The sequence below is a fragment of the Rattus norvegicus genome, chromosome 6, assembly GCF_021556685.1.
Source record: "Rattus norvegicus strain SHRSP/BbbUtx chromosome 6, alternate assembly SHRSP_T2T, whole genome shotgun sequence".
NCBI lineage: Eukaryota > Metazoa > Chordata > Mammalia > Rodentia > Muridae > Rattus > Rattus norvegicus.
Window position 1 is genome coordinate 123,533,246 of NC_141539.1, and position 25,723 is coordinate 123,558,968.

At 42.1% G+C, this 25,723-nt stretch overlaps 1 protein-coding gene across 5 annotated transcripts in view; it reads right to left on the reverse strand.

Moving 5' to 3' along the window:
- Positions 1-849: 849 nt before the first annotated feature.
- The window catches only part of Galc (galactosylceramidase), a 69,362-nt gene continuing 44,488 nt past the window's right edge, over positions 850-25,723 (reverse strand). For 4 of the 5 annotated variants that reach the window (XM_087553367.1, XM_087553368.1, XM_087553369.1 and 1 more), the window contains exons 11-17: positions 16,559-16,648; positions 13,632-13,718; positions 11,544-11,694; positions 10,168-10,345; positions 7,255-7,418; positions 5,928-6,004; positions 850-2,598 (exon numbers count right to left, since the gene is read on the reverse strand). In XM_087553367.1, the coding sequence (XP_087409493.1) occupies positions 2,452-2,598; positions 5,928-6,004; positions 7,255-7,418; positions 10,168-10,345; positions 11,544-11,694; positions 13,632-13,718; positions 16,559-16,648 (894 nt within the window). In that variant the 3' untranslated portion in view covers positions 850-2,451. The remainder of the gene's footprint in view (positions 2,599-5,927; positions 6,005-7,254; positions 7,419-10,167; positions 10,346-11,543; positions 11,695-13,631; positions 13,719-16,558; positions 16,649-25,723) is intronic. The other variant, NM_001005888.1, reaches the window with a different exon arrangement.

A 25,723-nucleotide genomic window follows, 5' to 3' on the forward strand; every position in this document is an offset into this window, starting at 1 on the left:
TCTAAGATTTAAGAATCTCACAAAGTATTAGAGGGAAAAAAAAGAAAGAGAGACTATTTCCCAGTCAATTTCAGAAAGGATCACTCTGCGGCTGAAACCAGACAAAGATATAAATAAAACTAGGGCAATATTGCCCATGGTCATAGATGCAAAAAACCCTTATTCTGCCAATGTAGCAGCAGGGTTGGGAACCCCATTTGGCATGACATATCTAAAGATGCAGAGATATTTAATATCTAGACATTAGATAATACAATATACAACGTAAACAGATAAAATAGTAAAATATATACATAAACAGATAAAAGAAAAACCAGACAACTACCTCATCAAAACAGAGCACTTAACAAGTCTAATTCCTACTTATATTTAAAAAAATCTCAGAAAACCGAAGACAGGAAACTTTTCCTAGATAAAGGGATGTAAAGATAGTAAAGAGTGAAGAGAGAAGAGGAAAAAGAAGCCATTTAGGATATTACACAAATAGGAAAGATATTCTCCCTAAGACTGGGAACAAAGTGAGGGCATATGCCCTTAACACTTCCCAAGGATGGACCTCAAAGTTCCAGCCAACACAAAGGCAGAAGCCTCTGACACAAAGCAGCCATGCAGGGAAGGAAGCACAAACATCTGTAGCCACAGATGACATAACTGTATGTGTAGAAATCTTCATATATTCCAGACACGATGCAGAGCATTGGCAGCTCTAACACTGGTGGGAGTGTACATCACAGGACCATTTTAAGGAATAATGGTGGTTTCTTATGAAGTTAAACAAATCTTAACATAAGAGCTAGTAATCTCTCTCCCCCCATTAATCCGGAAGAAATAAATGCAAATTCTCAAAGATTTGTATGTTAATGCTCTTAATGAGTTTTATTTTTAATCTCATAAAAACAAGAGATGGGAAAGCAAAATTGTGGTACATCCATTCAATGTTCCCTTCAAAAATGAGGAATGTACCTCATTGGCAAAACCTTACACTCTGGACAAATCCTACAGCACTGCGCTGACAGAAACATCCACTCAGAAGAGTACACAGCATATCCTCTCACTTTCAAAACAAACATTTTTATTTTTAGCAACAGAGATGTCACTGCTGCTTGCAATGAGGAGTGATGAAGACTGTTGTACAGTGTAACAGAACTTTCTGGAGGGATGGAAATCGTCAATAGCTTCACTGGAGTGTGGGTTACCAGGGAATGTTTACATTTACCAAACTATACATTTAAAATGGAAACATTCAAATGTATAAATTGTACCTGTTTTGCTACTTTTCAAAAATACTCAAAGATTTAAATAGTAAATCATCTAGCCTTGGTTTCAAGTTTTCAAAAGTAATACAGACCTCACAGTTTATCTACCCATGTTAGAGCAGCACAAATTCCCAGGGAGTAGAGTTAATTCAGTGAGTAATTTTTCCTTACAAGAAATTCCAGAATTCACTTTACCCACATGGAAAATTCATTGGTGTCTAAGAGTTACATTAATGTTAAATGGATATTATTAGTATAATCATACTAATGAGAAACATGCTTGCCAACATGTAAATATAAATTGGGGATATAACAATTGCATCTATCCAAACTCTCGAGGAGATGATCCAACTCTGAGCTAGTTAAAGCCCCGGTGGCCCCTCCTGCCACACGTAGATAGATGAAGGCATTCGCTGGTGCTGGGCTGTGTCCAGAGCCCCTTGTGAGGACGAACTGCAAAAGGCACAAGAATCGTACAGGGAAGCTGCTAGACTTCCTGCAACATGGGAAATGTTCTCAAGAGGGTTAAAAGTTGGAAGTAAGAGAGTTTTAAAGTACAAACAACCCAATTAATCTGGTTGTGTTTTATTAGTGCAAAAATGGCTTTGGTATTAGTTTATTACTTTTCAAATCATCCCATCATCATTTGTGCAATTCCAAAAGTATCATCCTGGAGCAGGGAGGAGACAGTGATAGAGGAGAGAGGGGAAAGGAGAGAGGGATGGGGTGAGGGAGAGAGAACTGAAAGTTCAAGTATTCATGGAAGTGCTCATTGGTATCTTCTTAAGCATCAGCATCTTCTAAGGAAGCCTCGACTAAGGCATGGTCCAAGCTCACAAAAACACCCCTGTGGTCCCAGCCATCTGCATGAGCATTTACAAACAACTTAGGGTGAGCTACCTCGGTATCAGTGCCAAGGCTACAAGGCCAGAACCACTCAAAGCACTCCTGAAAGATGGGACTGACCAACAGTGGGCCGTAAGGGCCGCCACAGACAGTGCCAAAGACTATCTGCATCCCCTGTGTAATTAGCTCTAAATAAATCTTTCACGGGATCCAGCAAAAGTGCACCATTTCCCCTATTTACTCCTCATTGTGAGCCTCAAAGGATATACAGATCCATCAAAATGAGAACCAGCTCTGAACCAAAATCAAAAACAGAAAATCCAAATCATGTCTTGACGGCCTGTGAATATTAGCGAGCAGCTTCCACATGAAAGTTGTCAAACTGCGCAAACTCGAAGGTATGCGTTCCGATCGCAGCCCAGCCATGCCCTGGGTATTTCACGGGCACATTTTCCCACAGGATCTTGCCGTTCAACATACCAGAGGCGAGATAACCCTGAAAGAGAAAGAAATATGTTCCTTGAAATGGAAAAGAGGCTCTGAAGCAGATTTAAAAATATACTTCAAGCAACTTAGTGGAACAAACATCTCGTCTCTCTCATCCAAGGCCTAAAACTGTAAAATACAATTTTATATGTTTCAGCAAAAGCCCGAAATAGACCAATTTTTTTTCTGAAAGAATTAGTAAGAAGTACCTATTTAAACAGTTCCCCAAATACATTAGATCTTGATATTTCCTGATGTTTCACCCAAAATCAAAACAAAATATAAGCCCATAATATTTTCTAGTATTATGAAGCTTCAGAGAAAAATTCATTAAAATAACTCCGTAGTTGCATACTCTGGTACTTTGGCTAAGTGGAGAGATTCCTCCAGAGTGTTCTGGAGCCCAAATGCCTTCTGCAAGCGGCTACGTACTTAAGGTCTAATTAAGGGCTGTGCACTGAGCTAGAAGAGGAATTAGCGTTTACTTCACTCTTTTTGTCCCCACGAGGAGCGCGTCACTACAAAGTCATATGGAATGCTTTCCCTTACATCAGAAGAGCAGTAGCCATGGGTTGAACAGAACAATGGGGTAGAGTGGAAGGAAGAGGGAAATACACATGAGGTGGGATTTGCTGGTAACAATGAAAAGAAATCAAGTGTTCCCTTCTCAGAAAGTGGCCAGTCCATCCCCCTCACTGCCGGGCACACAGTAAGTTGTAAATGTCACACTTTTCCTCCACGCCGTAGTACACTATGAGCACACACTCAAAACACACCAAGTGTACAGCCAGCCGTGTGGAAGAGCTACTTTCAAAGGACAAAGAACTGGAGAGTCAAACCATCAGGCCGAATCCACCACAAATCTGTCCGTCTCAAAATGACAGTGCACTGCTCTTTAATTTTATGGATGGAGACACTGAGGCTTGGGCTGACTAAAATTCCATGTCAAAGATGTTCCAGAGGAGCCAGGAATTGAGTCCAAGTCACCTAATACCCAATGTGAGGCCAATGCCTCTGACTACACACCTGCCCAGTTGTCTCTATCTCAGAGCACTTCCTGGATATCCTCTGCTACTTCCTGAGCAATAACTGTTAGCACTGGGTCAATGGACGGACAGACAGACAGGCAGGCAGGCAGGCAGGAGGACACACACACACACAAGCACAAGCACACACACTATATTGAACACAGTTTGTCTCAGGGGGCCATGGTACCTCCTGGACCTACTGCCCAGGCTCCAGTCATCCTGGAGTCCCGGATGCCCCTTTCACAAGGCTAGACCAACAACCTTTTATACCCAGCTTGCTCTCTGCCTCATACATCTAACCTCAAGCATCACTCGCTTGACACAGTCTTCTCTAACTTCCACAGTTAGAAAGTCAGAGCAGGGGGCTATTTTATCACACTACCCCAAACTTCTTCATAATTAACGTGTGTTCTCACGTCCAACTTACTGACTTAGAACAAAGCTCAGGCAGACAGCGGCCTCACAGCCAACCCCTGTTTCTGCAGTACACCGTCACAAGAATCAGGTACACTCATCTTTCAGCGCCTGTCTCCCATGGCTTGCTCACTAACGGCTCAGTTGAAGAAGTGCAGCACAGACCACATGGAGCCCAAAGCCCAGCTATCTCCTGGCCAGCTTCTTCAAGTAAAATGCTTGCCCAGCCCCAGTATGACTTCCTCATACAGCATGTACCTCAAGAGTGTCAGAGGTTAACCGATTTGTCCAAGGTCTCAAACCGTTAGTGGCAGAATTGGACCTAGGAACAGAACTTATAGTGTTCTCCCTTACCTACCTGGCACCATTATCAGGACCAAGAAAGTTTGGCTAGACAAGTCTTAGGATCCAGGAGAGATCCCACCACTACTATCATTCCATTTAACATACATACTATTAAGCCAACTCTTAATGACTTACGCCCAGAGCCATAGACTAATGCATCTTTCAGCCACCATCAGAGAAGCCTCCTTTTGTAGTAGACGGTGATAAACAGAGACCCAAATTGGTATAGGTGCAGAGAGTGAGAGGCTTCTAAATGTTCTACCCTAATAGGACGCCCATAGCACTCATCCCATCTTCCCAAGGCTCAGGGATCACTGGTGGACGGGGAGACAGAGGGATTATAAGAGCCAGAGACTGTGGGTGACTATAAGGAAAACTGTTCCCTGACGTAGCAGGGAGCTGTACATACGAAATCACGGCAACTGTTACACCACACATGAGACCTGTACAAGCTAAAGCCGGACAAAATCCACACAAGCCCAGAAGAGATGGCTGTGAAGTCCCACCCTGGCTGAGAAGCCACTGGCCACTGACAGCAGCAGTGAGGGAGAAACTGTTTCCATTCTAAGAGGGTTGGATGGACGGAACATGCTTGAATGGAGAACCGCATACCCCAGAGGATATGGGCAACATAAACTGGACTTGAGGGGTTTTAAAAAAGAGGACACAGTTATGTGGGTAGGGATGAGAGATAGATCTGGTAGGAAATGGGGGGTGTGTGAATATAATAAAAATACTTTATATAAAATCCTCAAAAATAATTTAAAAAATAAAATGCAATTCTTCTTCTAAATACCCACCTTCACCAACAATACCACATAGGCAGTCAGGAGCTATGTCTGGGATCATTCTATCAAAGAACAGTTAGATCAAATTATAGGCAGTAAGAATAGTATGGTCAAAAAAACTACCTCACATCCCAACTAGATCTTCAACTCTTATATAAACACCTTAAAAATGAGAATTCTCATTTTTAGTGGTTGGATGGGAACAGAGAACAAACTTAAAACTTCTTTGGATCTCAATTTCAGTTTCTGAACAAAAGCAGGGAAGAACTGCTTCAGGAGAGCCACGCGTCGCAGACGCTTTCTCTGCACAGCATCCTCGGGAATGCTGTCTGTCTCTACCTTGACCAAGCGAGGCTGCTGATGAGGATGGTAGAGCCCCTTTAGCCCGTGCCTTCTCTAGTGCCCTCCTCTGATAATAAAACTGTAGAAAACTGTGCTTATACCAAACTACCAGAAATAAGCCTCTGATTCTGCATAGTACTCTAAGTTCTATTTCTACTCTCGGCTCAAGCACAGAGCGAACCACAACTCACTTGTTGACTTGACTAATGACTCTTGAATTCACAGGGCAACGACAAAGCTGAAGAAAGAAAACGCTGGGTCCCCATGAGCCACCGACATGCACCTTCACACTGTGGGTGGCTGTTTGGATTCCACAGCAGACTTGCTCTTCGTCACTTGTCACATCCCCCCATTTGTTTTATAACAGGAAATTCTAGAACATTACACATTTATCTCCATTCTGTCCCATCAGCAATACCCACCTTAATGCCTAAGGTGAGTGTATACCATCGCTTTGCTGTAACGTCAGCATGTCCTGAAGCATATGTTATCCACCCACCTGTAACACAAAACGAGTATCTCAACAGGCTTGCTTTTAGGCCCTAAGTCCTAGGATCATGCAACCCAGGGCACCTGTATGTACTTAAGTCTACCTCAGTGGGACACTGTTCCTTCATTTCCAGATCTATGCCTGATATAAAAGGAAAATACCTTATTCAGCTGCACACGACACAACATGTATTAAGGTTCTATTCTACACCACAGAGCATACATACACTCACAGCAGAGTGAATGAGATATACCTTAAAACTAACCGTAGTCTAATAGATTACCATCTAATGGGTAACATCTGGTTGGAGCAGCCTAAGACTGCAAAAGACTGCGAGCGAGTGGATCTGCTCACAGGAACTGCAGTGACTTACAATAGACCGAGAATAAGCTAATCTTGCACGTATGACATTTGAATGCTGGAAGAAACCCAGGACCAGACATCAAGCAGGTGATTTAATTCTGCAACAGTGGGAACTGAAGATGCAGACTGAAATTCCTAGTTCCAGTTCCACCACTAACTAGTTTTAGGGATTCAGGGAACGTCAATCCATGTCTCTGGTTCTGCTCTGAATCAAAACCTCAGTGAGGTTCAGCCCGGATGGGCCGCGCTCTTACCACCAGCTACCTCTACTTACAGAGCTGGGGTGAAGAGCGGAAAACTACAGAACAGATTGGTTTTGGTTTTCTTTGATTTTCTTTTTTCTTTCTTTCTCTTTTCTTTTCATTTTTTCTTTTTTTTTCTAATGCAGGAGTAAGTCGAGAGACTGAGAATCAAGAAGTTACCACCACAGGGGCTTGTGCCAGGACAGCAGTGTGAGGTAGGTGTAATTCAGTGTCGACCCTGCCCCAGAAGCTGTTCTGCACAGGCCAATGCTACTGAGACGTGCCAGCCAGGAAAGGCAAACTCTTTCCAAGTAGATTAGGGAAGAGGAGCTTTCCATTTTAAGAGGCTCCACTTGTTTTGATTTCTGTGAACACCAACATTTTAGTCTCGAGTGTCTCCTCAGTGTTTTTCTCCTGTCACTCCTTCATCGGGTTCCTCACAAACCTTCCCCTCATGGCACTGCATGCCCCAATGCCCTAAAGGCCTCCAACTGCTATTTTCTCAGTTACCAAGATGCCCTTTCCTCACAAATCAAATAGCTAGGACTCTGTACCGCTTACTACTTGCCAGCACATGCTGAAATTCATCCCAGTAGTCGCAGACACGTAGACAGGCTAAAAGTAAGTAATGACCCATGAAAGTATGTCATTTACCCAGGTCGGCTGTAACTCTGTAAGAGCCATTTGCAAAAATCCAGAAGAAAACTCCTGAAGCAGTTCTGATCAAGATACCACCTTTATTCACTCTTCCAGCAATGAACACACCGCCAGTCCGAGGAGTCTCTATGTAAACATCACACTGCACAGTCATGTTGCTCCTGCAGAAACAAAGAGTCCATTACATTACCCTCTTCAGCTACGCTCCAATGTAGCACCAGCACGATGCGTCACAGCCAACGCCTGCAGTCTTCAGCTGAGAGCGACTTGCCACATCTTAAGCTGGTAGCAAGGATGGGCCTCAAGAATGCTCACTGAGGGCTGTCTTAAGTTTTACGTGCTTATATTAATCAACTTTATTGATTCTTTTAGCGGGTTACTGGACAATATTTATGAGCTTTAAGCACTGTAACAGCATGTTTCTTGTCTAGAGACATTGAAACACTTTGTCATTCCGCAAGGGTGACATTAAAAGGAGGCACTTCTATGCTGCACATGGGTGGTTTACAGTGACTGTGAACAGAAAGCTTTACTTGCATTCCCATCAGCAGGGAAGCATGCAGCCCATGAAGAGATGCCTGCAGAACTTAAGCCACTATCATTTATACCTCTCAAGATTTAAAAATGCCCGAATAAAGAGTTAAGTAAGTTCTGACTCAACACGATGGCCAGTTTGGGGGCTGGAGGTGGACTCAGCAGTTAAGAGCACTGACTGCCCTTCCAGATGACCCTGGTTTGATTCCCAGCACTCACAAAGAGGCTTACAACCGTCTAAAAGTCCAGTTTCGGGAGACCCGATGCTCTGTATGGACTCTGCCAGGTCTGCACACACATGGCACACAGACATAGGCTTGTTGGACAACTCTGCCTGAGAGTACCGTCGCCCAGTGTCTAATTCAGTCAGTCTGAGGGGGGCCCTTGAATATCTCTATCTAAACTTCCCAGATGATGTTGTCTTGAGAAGCATTTTACACTGCACAGGCTGCCTGCCTGAGAGCCTTACAGATGCAGTAAAGGTTCACTGTCCACGGGAACGTATCAAGGATGAGGACTCTGGCAAGCAGCACCAGAGCCTTTACAACGAGCTCTCCTCCAGGAGCTTTCCTTTTAAAGATGTTACCGGGTGTAGCACGTTCCTTCTGAGACATTCCTGTCACGCTAAACTATCATCCCTGTAAGCAACACAGTTCACGCTCAGGACCTAACTGCAAATAGGAGAGGAATGTGCAAACTGTCAAGTAACAAACCCTACACCTTATCTAAAGTAAGACTGGGGACACAAGGTAAGGGTAACGGGTCCTCACTTGCCCTTTACAGTTCTCAACGTTCTCAAGTGAATTCTGCACAGCTGAACCTTATCCCATATAGACAGGGGGAGAAAGGGAGAGAAGGGAGGAGGGAGGAGGGAGAGAAGGAGGGAGGAAGGGAGGCAGAGAGGGGGAGGGAGCCTGGCCAATTAAAGCAAGGCTTCTGGCATAGACCACCGAACCAGAGAGGCCAGGTCCCGGTTCTGCCACTTATTTCAAAACCTCACTTTCTCAACCTGCAAGTTGAGCATGATGCATCCACCATCATGGCTGTGAAAGTTTTACGTGTGCCCCTGACTGCTCTCACCAGCCCACAGTAGCAGGCATGGCATCAGTGTGGCTCTCTAAACAAACCTTGCCACTTCCAATAGAGGATAAAACATTGGAAAATAAAACAGGATAAAACTAAAACACCAAATCACATGGAAATTAGGTAAAAAGGTGTGGGGCTGCCTTAGCACAGAGGAGCTTCTAGGCTCCTCAGACAGAAGAGCAGGATGGAAATGCCCTACAGTGGGGAGAGGGACCTTGTAGAGCCCACCTCCAGCAGAAAGACCGGGCATCAAGTGTGTGTGTTGCCACCCCACAGTAAAAGAACACTGGCCCAGAATTGTCCTTGTCTGAAAGAACTGTGGGTACAAAACTGGAGAAGAGACTTGGGGAAAGAAGGTCCAGTGACAGGCCCAAATTGTGATACAGCTCAAGGGGAGGCTGCAAGGTCTGACACTATTACTGATGCTATGGTGTGTTTACAGACAGGACCATAGCATGGCTGTCCTCCGAGAGGCCCAACAAGCAGCTGACTGAGACAGAAGCAGATACTTAAACCGAACCAATGGACAGAATCCAGGGACCCCTGTGGTTGAAGTAGGGAAAGGCTGGGAGAGGGCGATCCCATGGGAAGACCAGCAGGCTCAACTAATCCAGACCCCTGAGATCTCTCAGACACTGAGACACCAATGAGGCAGCATACAAGATCTGGTCCAAGGTCCCCAACACATACACAGCAGAGGACTCCCTGGTCTGGGCTCAGTGCCAGACTATGTGCCTAACCCTGGAGAGACTTGTGGTCCCAGGGAATTGGCAGTCCATCCTCTTGGAGACAGGGGTGGGGGTGGAGGAGAGGAGGAATGAGATGAGGAACCGTTGGAGGGATGACAGGGAGGAAGTAACAATTGACTGTAAAAAATAAAAGTAATAAAAGAAAATTTTAAAGTACATCTGGTCTACTTTTTAAGTAGCTTCCTGCACTAGCTAAGGCAGTGCAATTCTACTGTTTGTCCAGCAGGTGGCAATACCAGCTCAACAAATCAAGTCTGGAAAACTAATCACAAGGCCTACAATAAGTATTAAACTATAATCAGGTCCAGAAATCCTCAATTTTCCCATTAAAGTTAAATTTCTATGACTGCAGTTATTTCCAAACTGGAATGATCTGAAGGAAGGACATGGAAGCTAATTTGCTTATCTGAGGTCACATAATTCTGACCCACCGCATATTACGTTCTCCACCCAGATAGGTCTATTGGAACCTCTTCACTCAGAATGTACCCAAAGGCACAAGCGTATGCACCGAGGGCAACCGAGGGCAGCTCTCACACACCAGTGGTGATCGCCTATGACACTGATCGTGCTGGAGGCATCCGCGGCCCAGGTAATAGGTCGTTGGTTGAGAACTTGGCGCAGTGTGAAGCGATGCTCAAGGTCTTCGTTATTCGTGTAGTACTCGAACACGCCGGTCTGATCAGCAAAATTCGGAGCTTCACTAAATAATGGGTACTCTGTTCAGAACACAAAAATTCCTCCACTTAGTATCTCGGCGGGTAATTATCAATCTCCTACCTGATATCTGTGATACACTGCGAAACACTTGAATAATTTTTAAAACATAATACTTAGAAACAAAGTGTAGGTGTGTGTGTGTGTGTGTGTGTGTGTGTGATATATCTAGAAATAATCCAAATAATTGACCAGATGCCTGTAGCAGAGCCAAAGGCCTTTCTAAGCCAATCAGCTGAAAGATCACGTCCTGCCATGGGACTGTGAGACCCCGTAGTGAGTGGCAGAGTCTCCGTGGGGGGGGAACAGGAGGTGCTGGCCCCTGAAGTTGGGTACAGGTACATCACTCTGGCAACGCTAATCCTCTCCCTGTTGCTTTCGTACAGTTATCAAATTTGGGAACAGCTTACAGAGCTACCCGACTCACCTTTGAAAGAATCCTTCAATCCCACCAAACACTTAGGAAGCAAGGCAGTTCTTGCTGGGTCCTCTGAGGCCAGCACAATGAACACGCCTTCTGTTTTCCTACGGTTCTCCCCAGTTACCCAGCCACCATGACTTCCAATCACTCTACAGCAGATCCTCCTAAAGACTTGAGGGCTAAACTATGACCTCCCACAAACAAAGGACAAGTTGGAGCCCCTCACTGTGGCATAACTGTGTCAGGCACTCATGTCCCTCACACTCAGATAGAGACATGATACGGTTTAACCTCCACATGAAAGGGAGAGACCAGTGGTAGCCAGGACAGTAGTACCTAGTTATACCCTGCAAGTTGCACCCAGAACAACTTAGAATTAGAACTTTCATTCTCACAATGACTTCTGCATTTCTTCTGGAACTGAAAGAAAAAAAGAATTCACATCAAGGAGCTAGAAACACTAGCTCTCTTTTAACCAAACACAACGCTAAAGCAGTGCTTCTCAACCTGGAGGGTCGCAACACTGGGCATCCTGTATATCAGATATTTATAATTCATAACAGCAGTTATGAAGCAGCAATGAAAATGATTTTATGGTTGAGGGTCACCCCAGCATGAGGAACTGTATTAGAGCACTGCAGCATGAGGAAGCTTGAGAGTCACTGCTCTAAGGCCTAGAGGCGGACTTTTGACGTCATGCTATTGTTCATCAGTCTGAGAAGAAACTGCCCTACCTATACAGAAGGCGGATGACAGGTCACCTGGTTAAAACTGCTTACCAACGTTGAAATCATCCTTATAGCTGGTTGGGAAGGGCTGTGACTTGGGAGGGGGACGGTAGCTGCCTTTGTGCCCTGTGGTCAGAGTGGTGAGTGTGAACATCTCATCCTCCTCCAGTTCCAGTGAGAAACTGCCGCTGCCGTCAAGGAGCTGAAAAAGAAGACAGCCCCAGGTTCAAGGCCAGTGCTAGGTGTAAACAGCCATTCCAGTAGGACTTCCTACACGTGTGAGGAAGACCAGAAATAAACACCAAGGCCCTTGACGATTTTAAGGGTATTTTAGAAGCATGCGTAAATAATATTTTATAGAAAAAGCTTCAGCAGATGAAAGGGACAATGACAAGATTCCGGAAAGTCTCTATCTGTCATTCAACCCTTCCATTCCACTGTAGCTCTTGAATACTTGAGTACATTGAATTAATGCAACTCAGCAGGCTGCTTGTTTCTTTAAGAGCCTTACGAAAGGAAAGAACAGAAAGAACCCACAAAGCCCGACAGACAGCTCAGCTGCTAAGCACGAGAAACATCTTACAATTAAGAAATAAAACATTAAAAACCTGTTCATTATATGGTCAGTGTAAATTTCAATTAGTAGGCTAGCTTTGTGTCACAGTTTTGATCCTAGCAACTCAGCCTGTCTAAGTTTTTCATCTCATCCTTGAGGCTAACAATACATGCACCAGGGGACTGTTCTGAGGATTAAACCAGATGTTTATAGAGGCCTTGCTTAGCTCACCTCAGTGTGTGGCCAGGAGAAACACTCCCTAGAGCATAGGTCCTACAATAAGCATTTGAATCCCTGCGTAACTAGTGTGGGCACTGAGCCTGCGCCACCCTTGAAACTTCAATGAGTTTGATCTTTAATAAGTTTCACGTCAGATCATTGCTTTAAGAGTAAACAGATGCAGAACCATGAATATCTGATCACATTCTGGTTCAGCACTGACTCCAAACAGCACTCCTACTTGGGAGTTCGAGTTGATTTTATTATTTCTAGTAAATTATCATACAAGTAGAGAGTGGTCTAATGGGTATTTAACCATTGATATTGACTAATCATAATATTAATCATTAAAAACCCATTAGATTCAGTCGAGTAGATGGTGTAATATATTTGCTGGGGCCACTTTATTCTTTGAAAACTTTCTTGAGAAATCACCAAGTACCAAGCACCACATGCTTCTGGTCTAAAACCAAAATAAGGTAAAGCCCCAATCTCAAAGTCACAAAAGTGGTGGGGGAATCTTTAATGAGACCCACACATAGTCCTACACTGGGTACAGTGAGTAAGGTTTCAAAGAAACTGACACTTGAGGTTACATATCTTCACAGATATGAAGGAAGCTGAGAAGTTTACTCTGTGAGGAGACAACAGCTACTGAGATCTGCATCTGGAAAAGGAAATATGTCTTCTACTTCATGAGAGGACAGTCAAGGTCATGTGACAGGTCAGTGGGGGTCATGTGACAGGTCAGTAGGGGTCATGTGGTAGGCCAATGAGGGTCATGTGACAGGTCAGTGGGGGTCATGTGATAGAACAATAAGGGACATTTGTCAGGTCAGTGGGGTCAGGTGGGGAATGTGTATCTATGGGGAAAGCTGCTGATACATTCCTAACAGGGTTTTAGGCACAGCACTCTTATAGCATTGTGAATGGCTGGCCCTGAGAGTCAGACTCAGTACTGAGACCTGGACACTTTCTGAATAAGGAGGCATAATGAAATCCAAACAGAAACAAGCAGCAGGGAGGAGGAGGAACAATAAAGAGTAAGAGAAACCCAGAGAGGGCCAGACTACCTACAGTCAACTGCTATGGGGACATAGACCAAGGCAGAGGAGGACAGTACCGAATGAGGCAGCCAGGCACTGGCAGCACATCTACCAGTGTAAACCAGCATGTAAGGACAGAGCACATCTACGGCCCCAATGGCTTCCCAACACCTTAATCAGAATCCCTATTTAAGGAAAATATGAATACATTTTTATCTGTTCTGTAGCCATAAAATAACTTCATTTTAATTCATTAATCGAATTTGTTCCTTTTTACTGTTGTAACGTCCCAAACATAGAAATCAATTGTAAGACTACCCATAGAGTTTCCAGTTGTTTAAAATGAAGTTTCTCTGGTGTTGTTCCAAGCTTGGTGTACCACACCTGCAGCTCTTGTATTTCTTTCTGGGGAGAAAACACAAGAAAACACTGAGAAATTCATCAATGCCTGATATTAATACCTCAAAAAGAAAGCAATGCCTGCTGTTTCCAGTTGCTAAAAGACCGCCTCTGTCTAGTTTAAACTCTTCTGAAAACAGCAAGACTTTGTTTAAGCAAATTGGGTTTTTTTGGTTTTTTGGGTTTTTTTTTTGTTTTTTGTTTGTTTGTTTGGTTGGTTTTTGGTTTTTTTGTTTGTTTGTTTGTTTGCTTCAACTAAGACATTTCAGAGAAACCTGAGGAAAACTGACACAGCCCTGGGGACACCAACCCGCTTTGTTTTAGAGAACCACATCAGCTAGGTCACTGTGACACTCAACAGGGCATGCTCAGAAGCACTCCCGTCACGTCATTGTCCCCCTTCTGAAATGTGCCCTCTGACCTTCGCTGGGTAGGCACAGGAGGAGTCCACTCCCACTCCTGTCAAACTACCACTTCACTGAGCATGCTCGGGAACGTGCCTGCTTCTAGCATGCTCTCCTCCAGGGCTGTGACAGCGTCCCTGAGGAAACCTGCCATGCCTCCCTTTACAGAGGAGAGCACTGTAGTCCAGAGATCTCTACTCACTCATGTAACTCATTTAAGTAACCCACTGCATTAACACCAGAGAGCACTGGCGAAGATTAAGAACCGGTCTTAGGGCCTTGGATTCAAAACAATTTTCCTATGTAAAAACCTTGTTAAACATTTAACTATTTACTTTAAAATGTCTTTATTTATTATTATAAAATCTTAATCTGTTTTTTCTGCCTTCATGTATGTTACTATCATCATATAAAATTCACCTTGTTCAAAGATTGTTCTAACATTTTTTTCAATGAATATTTAATAACTCAAAACTGCTAAGTGAATAATGATCTGATAGGCTGACAGATAATAACCCAGGACAGAAGCTCTTGCATAAATAAGCAATAATGTTCTAAAAGACCTTAAAATGCTTTTCATATTTAATAATTATCATGAATTATGATTATTACACACACACACACACACTGAGAAGCTTCCAAAAGATTTTGAAAGGAGATAAATCTCCATGTTCACAGAACAATGGCATGAAAGTAACAGATCCACATGATTTTTAACAACTTGGAGAAAAGATGTCAAGTGGCATCTTCAGACTTCTGAGCAACAGCTTGCCCGTGTAGTTAGGTGGTCTTAGCAGTTGAAGGGTCTCTGGATGTCTTTGCCACTTGCTTTAGATAAATGGGAGGGAAGGCACTTGGTCCTGAGCAAAGGAGGATGCTAAAGGGGTGAAGGAGGGGTGGCTGGGTGTGTGGCAAAGCTCAAAGGCGAAGGGGAGGGGGATGGGATGTGGGGGTTGCAGAGGGGAGACTGGGAAGGAAGACAACATTTGCCACGTAAATAAGTAATCGATAAGAAAAAGCAGATAACATGAACTCGCAACTTTAAAAAATAGTTTTTGGCTTGATTTTGGAGACAACTGTTTGATTGCAAAAATTTTATATCAGTGCCTCTTTCTGAAGCCTCCCAGCTTAATGAAGTCAGATGTTTAATCAAATACAGAATACAACTATTCACCTTGTGTTTTGTGAGCAAATTTAAATTTCCCTTTGCTAGATGTTAGAATAACAACATTGCTTTCAGATTATAATGATTAGATGTTTTGGCTAATTTTCTTATAAATTTTGTTCTCTTAACAATTTTATGCATGTATATAATGCATTCTGGTTGGTTATCATTCCCCCCTCCCCTGCCTCTCTTATCCCCCTCCCAGCCCTGCTGGTCCTCTAATAACACTCTGGCATAAACAAACAAACAAACAAACAAACAAACAAAAAACTAGTCCTTATGACATTATTAGTAAGAAAGCACATTGGCTTCTTCCAAACAAAATCCAATAAGAGGCCTTTAAAATGGTGACTTTTGGGTATTTTGTTTGATTTGACTTTATTTTGTTTTGTTTGTTTCTCGGTATAGAATACTCTAAGTTTTAGTGCTTGACGACTCCTCAGGAGGCGGTGGTGGTGCATGCCTTCAATCCCAGCACTCAGAGGCAGAGACAGGCAATCTATGATTTAGAGGCAAGCCCCAGTCTACAGAGTGAATTCCAGGACAGCTAGGGCTCACAGAGAACCCCATTTTGAAAAAAACAAAAAGGAAAAAGAAAATTCCTAAGACCATGCAGCTGGTGCTCACCCCACCAAGGGCAATCATGCCCCAGGCAGGCAGCTTTGTTAGGTGTTGGCTTTTTTGCCCTATTTCATTACGGGGCTCAGAAGAAACCTCGCTTGGTGGAGGCTTTGCCTCACATGCAAGAAAGTCTGGGGTTCTCGCCCCACATTCCCTAAGGCAGATGTGCCAGCACATGCCTGCAATCCCAGCATTCTTTAAGTAAAGGCAGGTACGCAGAAGTTCCTGGACAACCACCACTGTTAAACAAGGCTACCTAGATTTCATGAGACTGTGTCTTTTAAAAAAAATGTCAAGAGATGAAGGCACCAGGGCAGGTGACTATTCATACACAAATTCTTAGCAATTTCTATAATAAATGACGCATAAAAATTGATAGCCTGCAATGGAACACAAAATTTTCATAAACTTTTAAAAATGTGTTTTATTTATAAGCTGTGTTTCTATAAGCTCACATGTGTGACCTTTCGAGGCCAGAAGCAGGCACCAGGTCCTCCGTAGCTACAGTTATATGTAGCCGTAGCTACCTGACAAGCGTGCAGGAAACCAGTTCCACTTTTAGGGGAAAAGCAGCAAGCACTCCTAACCACTGAGCCATCTCTCCAACCCAGAGATAAATTTTGAAATCAAAATAAAAGTTAAATGCATGTACTTACCAAAGACCCCTTTAGAATGAAGGTGGCCAGCTGACGTGAGACATTATAATACGGTAGATATGGCCGTATACACATAGAATGTTGACGACTCTAGGGGAAAAGTCAGGTAAGTTACCCAAGCTATTTTGTGGGGAAAACATAAATAATCAACGCCTGAAAAGCAGCAGGAATGGCAAACATTTATAACAAATATGAACTTATTTCAGTTTATTAAAATAAACTGCTAACGTAACTTTAATTAATGTACACTGTGTGTGCCTGGACAAAGCTCAGAGTGAGAACATGACCGTAATGGTAACTTAAATATAGAGACCAGATCCAAAGAGCCATACTGTAAATAAAATAAATGTAACGTGATATAAATAGATGCTCTTCTCTTCTGTTCTCATGGACTTTTTTTTAAAAATTACATATAAAGTAATGATTTCACAGCATTCTGTTATCCTTCTGCTGGGGCTGTGGCAGGTACAATAAAATTGGGAAATATAAAAAGTGAGAGAAGAACAGCGTTCCTTCTGTGTCCCAGGGTCCAGTCAGTTTAATCTGAAGTGGTCCTGAAGCAGGAAGGTATGTGTGGTAAACTCTGAAGCCATTGCTGAGATACGACCCTCTAAAGGGTCGCGGAAAGATCATTACAGGAACAGAAAAGCCTCAGAAAACACTCAGTCAACGTCAAAGAAAACAGCAAAGGAGGAATACCAAAGAGAAACAAAACCATGAACTGTGGAAAACAAAGACCGCAAGGCAAAAATAAACCAAACCATAGAAAACTAAGGCCATTCAACAGACAAGGCTAAGAAAAGCAAGATCAAACTACATGCTATTGAAAGGGGACATGCATCACATTAAAAGAAAAAAAGCAATAACAAATAGTAACAGAGAACGTTGATTTTAAAATAATAGGAAAAATATAAACAGAGAAAGTTTAAAGCCAGAAGTCAATACATTAAAATATCAGAAATAAAGACAAAATCTGAAAATGCCCCAGGGAAGCTAGCAGGTTGAGGTGGGAGAGGGTGATGGGTGGGTGGAGGAGCACTCTTTCAGAAGCAAAGGGGAGTGGGGAGGGAGTGAAGAACCATGGAGGGGGAACCAAAAAGGGGACAACATTTGGAATGTAAGTAAAATAAAATATTTAATTAAAAAAAAAAAAACCTAACAGGGGGGAAGACGAGAGACAATCCTGTAGTAGTTGAGATTTTTACTTGTTGAGATTTTTCAGGCAAAACAAGAAATGAACACAGACAGACAGACAGCAGACAGACAGACAGACAGATCTGAGACACAGCCATGGGGAATTCCACAGGCAACAAAGCAGCTATTCTTCCAGGGCAGCGCTCAGTGTGGCCCACAGTGAGGCAACGACTGCAGTCCTCTCAGAGGAACACCAGGGAGTAGCTCTCCAATCAGAATGGGATGAAATGAAACTTCAATACCAATTGCAAAAGTCACAGAAACACAGATATAAAAGTGTTGGAGATCGGCTCTGCGGCTTTGATTCACTCAGGAATCTGCATGTTCAAATGCTGAAGATCCTTGTCTCCAGTTGGTTTTTGATCAGTAAAGATGCCAGCAGCCAATAGCTGGGTAAAGGGAGACAGGGCAGGACCCTCAGAGTTGCACGGGCTGAGATGCAGGGGGAGACTACCCAAAATCGCCATGCTTTGGAGGAGAAGGGTGCGATGTAGGAGCTACGGGAGAAAAAGCCAACCAGCAATGTGACAATTCAGGTGGGTGGCCACTTCCCTGATTGGGCCTGGGGTAGCAGGGGAAGTGCCCAGCTTCAGGGTAGCCAAGGCATTTTAAAATTAACTGGCATATGTGTGCACTCGTCTTCCACTTCTGAATCCAGATCGCTCCTGGGCAAGTACGCATGTGCAACCTGCTGGAGCCAAAGTGTGGTAGCCCAAACTCACAGCTACATAAAAGGACCTTGCCACGAAGCAGTTAAGTCGAGGAGGAAACCACGAGTACAATAAAAAACAAACTCTGTGGTCGAAATATTAAAACAAAACCTAAAACAGATAAACTACACTAAAGTATCAGATACAGAGGAAGTGAAGGCTACTCGTGCCTATATATTTTAAGTGTTTTCTAAGAGTAACCTGGCCTTCTACTTTAAGAAACTGGACAGTTTCAAAAGAGCAAACCAAAACCATAGCATACAGAGGAAGAGAAAAAATACTGCTGTGAAATACTGAAACACAGAAAATGAACAAAACAGCATTGTTTCTTTAAAAAAAGACAAATAAGCCTTCCCGGAAGATCAATCAGGAAGAAAGAGACATGACTCAGTAACTAAAGAGAACGGCAGAAGGGCACCCTGCCAGCCTTATACAACTAAAACAGGTCTACACGAGGGGTTCCATGCTCAACCACACAGATCAGGAAGTCAAAATGACAGAAACACAAAATTCCATAGCCTCTGAAAAAATTTTAACACCTGACTACACCTACAATAAGTAAAAGAATTCTTAAACTGAAACTCATGAAGGAAAATCCTGGGGTCAGGTGACATCATAAATGAATTCTGCCAGACAACTGAAGACCATCAGACCTTCAGAAATTTTCCAAAAATGTTCCCAAATCACTCCATGTGGCTACTAATTACTCTGATACTAAAACCAAACAGGACATAACAAGGAAAGAAAATTCTAAAGGATCTAAGAAGTCGAGTCCAACAGCAAATACAAAGGACAATGTCACATTGAAGAATGATTCATCTGAGGGACGCATGGGTCTCCCCACACAAAACCAGTCAGTACAATGCAGCACACAGAGTTCACGGAGGACAAACGCCACATAAGTGCGTGCTTGGTGGAAACCAGAGCTCTGCGTAAAAAGATTCAACAAAAGACAAGCTCCTCAACCTAAGTTTTAAATACTGGCAAAATCTCCAGCTAACAAGCATACGCTACAGAGTTTCTTCTGGATGAACACCGGGCAGGGCAACAGGGCAAAGAAAAGAACCGTAAGGCTTCTAGGATGATAAAGAGAGGACTAAAAGCATCTTACTTGAAGTGGGAATACTCATGTAAACAAAATTCTCTAGTAACCATCAGAAAAAGCAAGTTGTGAGGCCAAGATTAACACATTAACAACAGCATTTCTACACACAAGAATGAAGCCCTGAGAATAACCTTGAGGCATCCTACTTACAGTAGAATAACCTTGAGGTGTCCTACTTACAGTAAAATAACCTTGAGGCGTCCTACTTACAGTGGGATCCAAAAGAGTAGGTAGTGTTACTAAAAAGAAACATGGTTCCCACAAGAAATGCCAAAGTATCATAGAGAAATTAATAACATAGAATGCTCAGAAAGACGGCCCACATTTGTTGACTGGCAGGATAGAATGGTAATGCTATGCACATTACACACTGACTGAGTAAGTAAAACATCAATCTTAGGTTGTATGCTCGCAATAGTTGATTATGTTGAAATCCAAAGTAACCAAAATAGCCAATCTTGAAAATGATCAAAGCTAGGAAACTGACCCCAAACCCTCACTTAGAAGTACAGTAACTAAGATGCATGGCTACCACAAAACCACAAGCATAGAAAAACTCTCAAATTTCTTACAGATTGCTTTTCGGTGTGTGTATGTATATATATATATATATATATATATATATATATGCAAAGCATGGTGGAAACCAGCTAGGTGCTGGGTGGAGCTTGGCTGCGTTAACGGGCAGTGTGACACAGTTCCTGCCCGTGAAGCATTGCTAGGTCATGGATCCCACTATGTGCTGATGGTTACTGTTGCCCTTAAGCTGATCTGCACTCTATTCAATTTGCTTTACTTCCAATCTCTCTCTGAGGAATACACTTCCCTCATTACTCAGAGCTAATCATTCCATAATAAATGAAATAGATGCACTTTTCAGGAATGAGGAATGGAGGTGGTCATGAGGCTCTGGAGGATGAGGAATATGCATTCTGCTTGACCTTTAGGGCCATGGGAAAGTATCCAGACAACAGAACCGAGTCCATAGAAACCTACATTGCCCACTGTAGAAACTGCTCATTATGTGACTTGGCCAAACTTGGAATTATGAGGAGATACATGTGCCCAATGACTGATGCATTAATAAGCCGAGTGAACTTGGGAACTTCATGAAGAGGGAGTAAAAGTGGTCTCAAGAAGAAAAGGCATAGACAGGAAAAAGAGGAAGAATCTATAGAGAACAAGCAAATGTTAGATGGGTTTACATGAGGAAGGGTTGTATACGATCCAGAAACAAAGAGTGTTAGAAGAAGAGTATGGTTTAATGGAAACGAGCTATGGGCTAGTGAATTAATGTTTATAGGGAGGTTGTCAATTTTGGACCTAAGGCCATGGAATTGCTAGGATAAGGAAACATAGTGGAGAATTGAAAGATGATGTACAGCACATAAAAAGTTGGTACTTCATTCTCCTCGCTACTTGAAGGATTAGAGAGATATCGGAGAGAGCTAGCTGCTTTACTAGCATAAAATTTAAAGCTTTGTAAGAAATCATTTTAACCTTAGTAATCTGTCACCTTTCTGTCCTTCCGTGAAAATAGCCACTGTAAAGATTGCTGTCTGCTGTACCAGGAAACCACAAGCAGCTACAGGTGAAGAACAGGCTGTGTAAAGACTATAAGGAAATGTACTTTTGATTTGTGTTTTAAGGAAGGGAGGGGTAGGACTAAAGATCTGGGGTTGTTAGAATTTATGTAAATTAAAGGATTTCTAACGATTAACAATGGTCAAAGCCTTGATGATGTAGCTCTGGGTTGGGGCTCCCTGGTCAAAAGAAGGAAGAAGGAAGAATGGGGAGACTGGTGAGGCAGAGAGCAAACACCTGAACTGAGAGCTGCATCCACTACTGACCCCGAGTAGTTACCCAGTCAGGACTGCTCCACTTCCCCCTTTCTCATGAACCCCTCACATGAGTGCTGAGGCTGGACCTCAGCAGCTAGGCATATGCACACAAATGAAGGAAGTGGACCAAATGCCAAGCACCTCAAGAAATAACAGGATCAGAAACTTACAGGAGGAGGGCAACCCAGTAGGAGGACCAGCAGCCTCAATTAACGTGGACCCCCCAAGATCTCTCAGACACTGGACCACCAACCAGGCAGCATACACCAGCTGAGATGAGGCCCCCGACACATACACAGCCGAGGACTCCCGGGGCTGGGTTCAGTCAGAGAAGATGAGCCTAACCCTCAAGAGACTGGAGGCCCCAGGAAGTTTAGAGGTCTGATGGGGTGGGTGGGGTGGGGACATCTTCACAGAGAAGTGGGGAGGAGGTATGGGATGTAGACCAGGAGGGGAATAAAAGCTGGAGTGCATAAATAAATAAATAAATAAATAAATAAATAAATAAATAAATAAGAGTTTAAAAAACTTAAAATAACAGCAATCTTACAAAAAAAAAAAAAAAAAGACTACCCTTCAAATCTGCATGACCCTGGATTAGTCAATGTTTTCCTGTGTCTGATACTAAATGTGCAGAAAACAAAAGAAAAAAAGTCCCAATCTGAACTTCACACAAGTTTAGAGCTTTTTTTACTTCAAAGGATGCCATTAAAAAGAAAGAAGTTGGGCATATTCTCCAGCACTGGAGAGGATGAGCTAGCAGGATTATGAATCTAGGATCCAGCTGACTTACCCTATAAGCATGAGAGCAAATATAGAAAAGCCACGTGAAGTATGTGCTAGACAGTGCTACCAGCCAGCACCCTGGCTCCCTTGGATCTGTCTGTGGATGAAAGACACACACACACACACACACACACACACACACACACACACACACACACACACACACACACACACACACACAAGCTTATTTTAATATGCTTTTTAGCTCAATGTCTGGGTTAAATCTTAAGATTCCCACAGCTAATATGCCCTTACCTTCACTCCTAGCTCAACACCCTAAGTCTGCCCTCAGCTTAGCTGCATTTCTCATCTCCCATCATGCTACCGCAGGCCCAGTGGGGGAAGCAGTCAATGGCCACTCCACCTGAGATCTCACATGACTAGTGGTTCTTTCTCCCTCCAAAGCATGGAACTTTTCTTTCCTCTGCCTGCCTCTCCTAGTATGCATGAGGGAACCTGGAAGTCCTGCCTCTTCTTCCCAGTCATTGGCCCCTAGCATCTTTCTTGATCAACCAAGAACCAACTGGGAAACAGGACCTTTAGCATTCACACACAGATTCCTGATCAAAGCATCAGAGCCACACCCTACATCTCATCTTTTTTGTCCAATTTAAAGAAAACAACTCTTCCCTCAGACATAAATTGGACAATACCATAACAATCATATAAATTACAAAGTATGATATGTAATTGACATCTAGTTCATCATGTTTGTCAGATAAAGTACTCTATCATCTCTAACTTGAAGAGTTATAATTTTATCTTTGAATTATGTTTAGACTTTAGCTTGTAACATTATCTGAAAACCATGTCCTTTATTTTATAACCTCTCTCAATGCTAAAAACTTGTTTGATTGTGAGACTATAACTGGTCTTTAACCCCGTTAGAAATCTGAGAACAAATTAAATATTGTCTAAGCATATAGAAAGTACCAAACATAGCTTTCAAAACTTAAACAATTATAGAGACAGCTGACTATCTGGTCAGCCTTTAATTTTTGGTGTTTTTGAAGACTAAGTAAATTGTTTTTGAACTGTTAAACCTTAACTGCTCAAGTCATTTTTATTTGAGTAAACTGAAAACATGTTATAGTATTAAATCAGACTCTAACATAACCATGACTTTGTTATCTGGACCTTAACTTGTGTTATTGAGTCATCTTAATCAGGTTGTGAAGTAGTTATTAGAAGAACTGAGTCAAGACTTGTATTTTTGAATAAGTCATACAGGCACAATGTCTATCTAAGAGTAACAATATTAATTTTAAATTTTGTATCAATATATACATTTATACCAGTGAAAACCACAATTTTATATTAGTATATAATTTTTATATCAATGTAAGAGATTACAGGTTTAATTTTATATCAATTATTAATATTTTTATCAATGTAAGGTTATGGCTATATAATTAAGAATAAAATTTAGTAATCTAACTCATCTATTTTCCCATTTAAAATTATGACCAATTTTACATTATTTCTTAAAATGAGTATCTATAATTTGTAAAGTAACCATTACCAGATATCCAAACCCAGGGAATTGGGCTGAGAACTCTATAGCTTTTTTTTGTTGAATAAGGATGATGAGAAATTTTTTAAAGTGATGGGAAGGGGTAAGAAAATTAGTAAAACTGGTTAGACTTTACAAAGCTAGCTTTAGCATCTGTTATCTAGTCTCTGTATTCTGGAAGGTTCAGATCTTGACCTAAATTTTAACCAGATTTGTCTGAAAGGCTGAATGAGGCAAGATAACCTGGAATTCAGGGCAATCCAGAAGCTGTTTTGGGCAGCAGCTGGAAGCAGGGCACCAAGCAGGTCAGTTCAACATCTCTGAGGATGAATCTCATCCTCACTACATTTTATAATATATCACAACCGAAATTTAGTATAATTAAGATATTTTTATAGATTATGAAGGATGTGTAGATCAATTAAGGATGCATTTTGTTCTGTGAGTAGTGAAAGACAGCTGTCTTTTTCGTGAGTTAATTTTATTAATAACCAATTGTAATGTCGTGTGAAGGATTGCATGAAGAATCTTTATCTGTCTTGTTTGATTTTTTTTAACCTTTTTAGTTCTTTAGGGGCCTCCCCCGTCATATGTGATCTATGGATGGAGTCCAAAGCCCTCTCTCCTTTCTTGTCAGCACAAACACAGAGTCTCTCTCCCAAAATAACATGTCCTTGGTCCAATAATCAGAAATCATTAAACATTTAGCTTGACCGCTCTCCCAGAGGAATTTTAATATAACCACCAAACTCTTAATTACATTTATTTTGATAATTAAAGCAATTTAAAGCTAATAAAACAATGTAAATAAACGTTAACTTGTGAGACAGTGTTTTTGTTGTTCCCTGTCCTGACCATCATGAGATCAAGGCCTAAATTATTTATATAATATAAGCTTAAATTTTCTTTTGTTTATTGTATAAGCCTATGTCTAGGCTCTCTCTTTATATGATTTTTAGGACCTAAATTTTTACTGTCTAAGATAGGCTAGGTTTCCTACCCCTTGCCTTTGGTCTAATTTTTTAAGATTGAATGTCTCAATATTTTTATTTCTCTGTATCTTACTGTAATTACATTTCCTTTTGTTTATTGTATCACTCTCTCTTAACTTTTCTCTTTCGTGGAGCTTAATACCTGTTTATTTGAGAACATCTGAACCATTACTATTATAATCCTTACTATCCTTAAAAACAGTTTAATCAAATTTTAAAAATCTGTCCTTTGATTTTTTTTTGATGGCTGGAGACAGGCAGCTTTATTGTTTGTTTCTCAGTGCCTCTCTTCTAGGATTTGGGGAACCAGTTAGCTTGTTTGCACAGCAGGCGTTCCCAGCCTCTGGCTTAAGCTCTCTCTGGCAGATGTGTTTCCTTGTTTCCATGTGCTGGAGCCATGTGACTCAGCTCAGCTGAGAAATCAATTCTCCCCTCCTCTCAGACTTCTCATCCGTGTGTGCAGGTGAAAGAAACACAACTGAGCTGAGGGCAGATTTAGGGTGCTGAACTAGGAGAAGGTAACCAGACAATTAAGGTGAGGGCAGATTTAGAGGTGTTGAGCTGGGAGTGAAGGTAAGAGCATGTTAGCTGCAAAAGGTTTAAAAATGCCCGGCCATTGAGCTAAAACATTTAAAAATAAACTAGTGTGCTCTCTCTCTCTCTCAATATCTCTCTCTCAATCTCTCTCTCTCTCTCTCTCTCTCTCTCTCTCTCTCTCTCTCTCCTCTGTGTGTGTGTGTGTGTGTGTGTGTTTTATCTATGAATCCAAGGGAACTACAGTGATGGCTCATACCACATTCTACCCAGAGCTTAAAACAGGGTAGTATGATCTACACATTACAGCGGCCATGTGTCTTCTGAGGGGCTTTTAGATAGATTATATGAAGAACTCTTACAATTCAAGAAGAAAACTAAAAATACTCTTAAATGGGCAATGGAGATTTAAATAGACATTTCTCCAGTGAGGAAATACAGATAGCCAAAAATTATATGAAAATATAACTGGCATCATTAGTCAGTAGGA